The sequence below is a fragment of the Atta colombica genome, unplaced genomic scaffold (genome assembly GCF_001594045.1).
Source record: "Atta colombica isolate Treedump-2 unplaced genomic scaffold, Acol1.0 scaffold102, whole genome shotgun sequence".
NCBI classification, from domain to species: domain Eukaryota; kingdom Metazoa; phylum Arthropoda; class Insecta; order Hymenoptera; family Formicidae; genus Atta; species Atta colombica.
Genome location: NW_017259187.1, coordinates 1,511,033 through 1,514,025, shown reverse-complemented (window position 1 = coordinate 1,514,025; position 2,993 = coordinate 1,511,033). Strand labels below are relative to the sequence as shown.

The following is a 2,993-nucleotide window of genomic DNA, read 5'->3' as shown; positions in this document are numbered from 1 at the left end:
TATATATATATAGATATTACCTGATATTTATTATCAGCGCTCAGTCTGACTGCCGGCAATGTTTTGCCTTCGACTTCGGCATACAAACTGATTCCCTTTACACCGTTGTTGCACTTTAACACGAATTGCATAGTAAAAGCGACATTCGTGAGGACCGTAGCGTCTTCCGTCACATATGACGATGCTACGATCTCAGGTTTTTGACAGGTCTCAGCGAAAGCCACAGAAATTAAACTCGTTAACGCGCACAAGAAAAAAATCTTGTTCATCTTGTAAGTTTTGATATTTTTTCCAACAATTTGACAACTATCTACTATAAGTATTGGAATGTGCGCCTTCCAACAGTTCCAACGTGCGCCAAGTACATCAATAATATAATTCCAACCGGCCACCTACCGACTTAAACATGCCACGTCGATACACGCAACGCTTACATATACGACGATACGCCGTCTGGTGAATAAACGTGAAAAGTGTTGCAAGACTGGGAATCGATTTATTTTAAAACGAAGGAGAAATTATAAATGTGAACAAATTTTTTAGACCAATGAAATTATAAATATTCTAAATTAAGTATTTTAAATATTCTGAATTTGCTCATGATTTTCATCTCAATTTAAGATAATAGAGATAACATCGAGTATTGTCCAATTTTTTTTCCATTTACACTTTTTTAAAGTACTATTTTCTCGACTATTTTATAATTTACATTTGCTAATGAATAATAGTTGAATATAATGAATTCATGCTTTTGGATCTAATCATTCAATTACATTTAATTGGAGGGATGGAAAGTTATTTTTTTACATATTACATGTTACTTTACATGTGTTAAGTATTTTATATTTATTTAAATTAAGTATAAAAAATATGAAAATTGAACAAATAAAACATAATAATATAACGACAAATAAAATACCCAAACTTTTGTATTCAATTTCTAAGATAAATACATACGTACAAGATAACCTAAAAAATGAAATATAAATAAATATAATATAAAAATGAGCAATTTGTAAAGTAATTTTCCCAACAGAATATAATATTGTATTCTAAAATTCTAAATATTTATCAATTGTTCGGCTACAATTGTGATCACGTGATTTCACGATTGTGGACAATGTCAGTGGATGTGAACCACGTGAGATGATGTAATTCACCATAACCTCAAATTAGAAAATGTACATTGATGCACATGCATGAAAATATTTGCATGAAAATATTTAACTGAGTATAAATTTTAATGTGATTAATATTTATTTATTCAAATTTATTTCTATCGTATCAATTTTCCTAATTTTCGCGCGACCATGACAGTTAAGAATGCGAATGAAGAGAAAAGGGATGAAAGTGGTAATAGTCAAGAAGCAGCCTTGAATAATGAAGATTTATGGGGATCTGATATGTATCCAGAAAGGAGAGGAAAAAAATTTCAGCACAGTTGGTTTAAGATATTACTTGGCGCTCAGGGACGTGAATCAATAGACAAAAATCGATGTGAACACAATGTTTATAAATGTATAAAAGAAAGTAAGATATCTCTTATTTATTTCTTCTTATTAAGAAGAAATAAAAATCAAAGTGTAATTCATAAACTTACTTTTGATGTCTCATAAATAGAATTTGTATGTTAATTTAACTTGCTTTTATTGTGTATAAATATAATATTTATTATTTTATTTTTTGTTTTGTATAATTTTAAATCTAATATAATTTTTTTCATTATATGTCATTTCTAGGTCCTATAATAAAACTCATGATGGGAGCACTGAGGAGTTCTGGATGGTTTGTAATTTATTTTTTATATATATTATATATATAAATTGATAATTTGATTCCATTATTGTTTATTAGACTATTATTAGATATTATTGTTTATTAGATTATTATTATTGATATTCCAGTGAAATAGATATTCGACGACACATTTCTTGTGAAGTGTGTAATCCGATTGTAACTGGTGGATATGATTCAGAATTTAATCAGGTAAATATTTTTCCAAATTGCTTGACTAAATTTTTTTGGACCGCTAAATGTTTTACTAATGAAATATTTTATATTATATTTCTATAAAAAATAGATTCTTTTAATTTGCTATACATAAAATTATTTTCTTTACAGATAATTATCTGTCAAAATTCAGCACATAGTGAAGACATGGTTCGAGGAGTTCTTCTACATGAAATGATTCATATGTTTGATTACTGCCGTAATAAGTTAGATGTGAAAAATATTGATCATCTAGCCTGTACAGAAATTAGAGCAGCAAATCTTGGACACTGTAGTTTTATGAGTTCACTATTACAAGGCGATTCGTCTTTTATTAATATAAAAGCGACACATCAGGTAGATATTACCAGATTTTGGGAGATTCGATTATATATCTCTCTCTTCTTTTTCTTTTAGAATACATTTATTCTTGTATGAGCGTTATTTCTAATTTCTAATTTTATAATATTTTTATTAACAGAATTGTGTAAAGCATAAAGCACGACTGTCAGTAATGGCTGTGCATAAAGTATCAAAAGAAGTTGCAGAAGCAGCTATAGAGAGAGTTTTTACAAAGTGTTATAATGATTTAGAACCAATTGGCAGAAGAATTCGTAGAAATTCATTTGATATGCCGAGAGCATATGCGGAAGGATATTTATACGGATATGACATGTAAATATTTAAAAAATTGTATGAAAAAATTATACATAATAGTATAAATGCAATAATAAGTACATATTTTGTTTGATTATATTTACTAGTATTTATTAAAATTAATATCATATGATAAATTCTATTTTTTCCACATTTAGTCATTTTTTCATAACAAAAGCATAGAAAAGCTTTAATAATTTTGTGTATATACTTACATATATGTAAATACACATAAATATGCATATAAAATCATTTTATATATATAATGATTTTATTTTCTAGATATTATTAAGTATGTAGAAATTAGTTTTATTAATAGTCAGGTAAAAGATAATCGAAGAAAGTTT

General features: G+C 27.2%; 2 protein-coding genes across 5 annotated transcripts in view; one reads left to right on the top strand and one right to left on the bottom strand.

Moving 5' to 3' along the window:
- LOC108687460 (translocon-associated protein subunit delta) overlaps positions 1–486 on the bottom strand; it is a 1,075-nt gene extending 589 nt beyond the window's left edge. Inside the window, exon 1 of the mRNA XM_018193230.1 lies at positions 21–486. Within this exon, the coding sequence (XP_018048719.1) occupies positions 21–269 (249 nt within the window). The 5' untranslated portion in view covers positions 270–486. The remainder of the gene's footprint in view (positions 1–20) is intronic.
- Positions 487–1,116: 630 nt separating this feature from the next.
- Positions 1,117–2,993, top strand: part of LOC108687386 (mitochondrial inner membrane protease ATP23 homolog) — a 3,162-nt gene continuing 1,285 nt past the window's right edge. Inside the window, exons 1-6 of one of the 4 annotated variants that reach the window (XM_018193148.1) lie at positions 1,117–1,181; positions 1,318–1,530; positions 1,740–1,785; positions 1,905–1,986; positions 2,122–2,346; positions 2,471–2,664. In XM_018193148.1, coding sequence (XP_018048637.1) covers positions 1,404–1,530; positions 1,740–1,785; positions 1,905–1,986; positions 2,122–2,346; positions 2,471–2,664 — 674 coding nt within the window. In that variant the 5' untranslated portion in view covers positions 1,117–1,181; positions 1,318–1,403. Of the gene's footprint in view, positions 1,531–1,739; positions 1,786–1,904; positions 1,987–2,121; positions 2,347–2,470; positions 2,669–2,993 lie in introns of those variants that run through there. The other 3 variants (XM_018193121.1, XM_018193131.1, XM_018193140.1) reach the window with 3 other exon arrangements.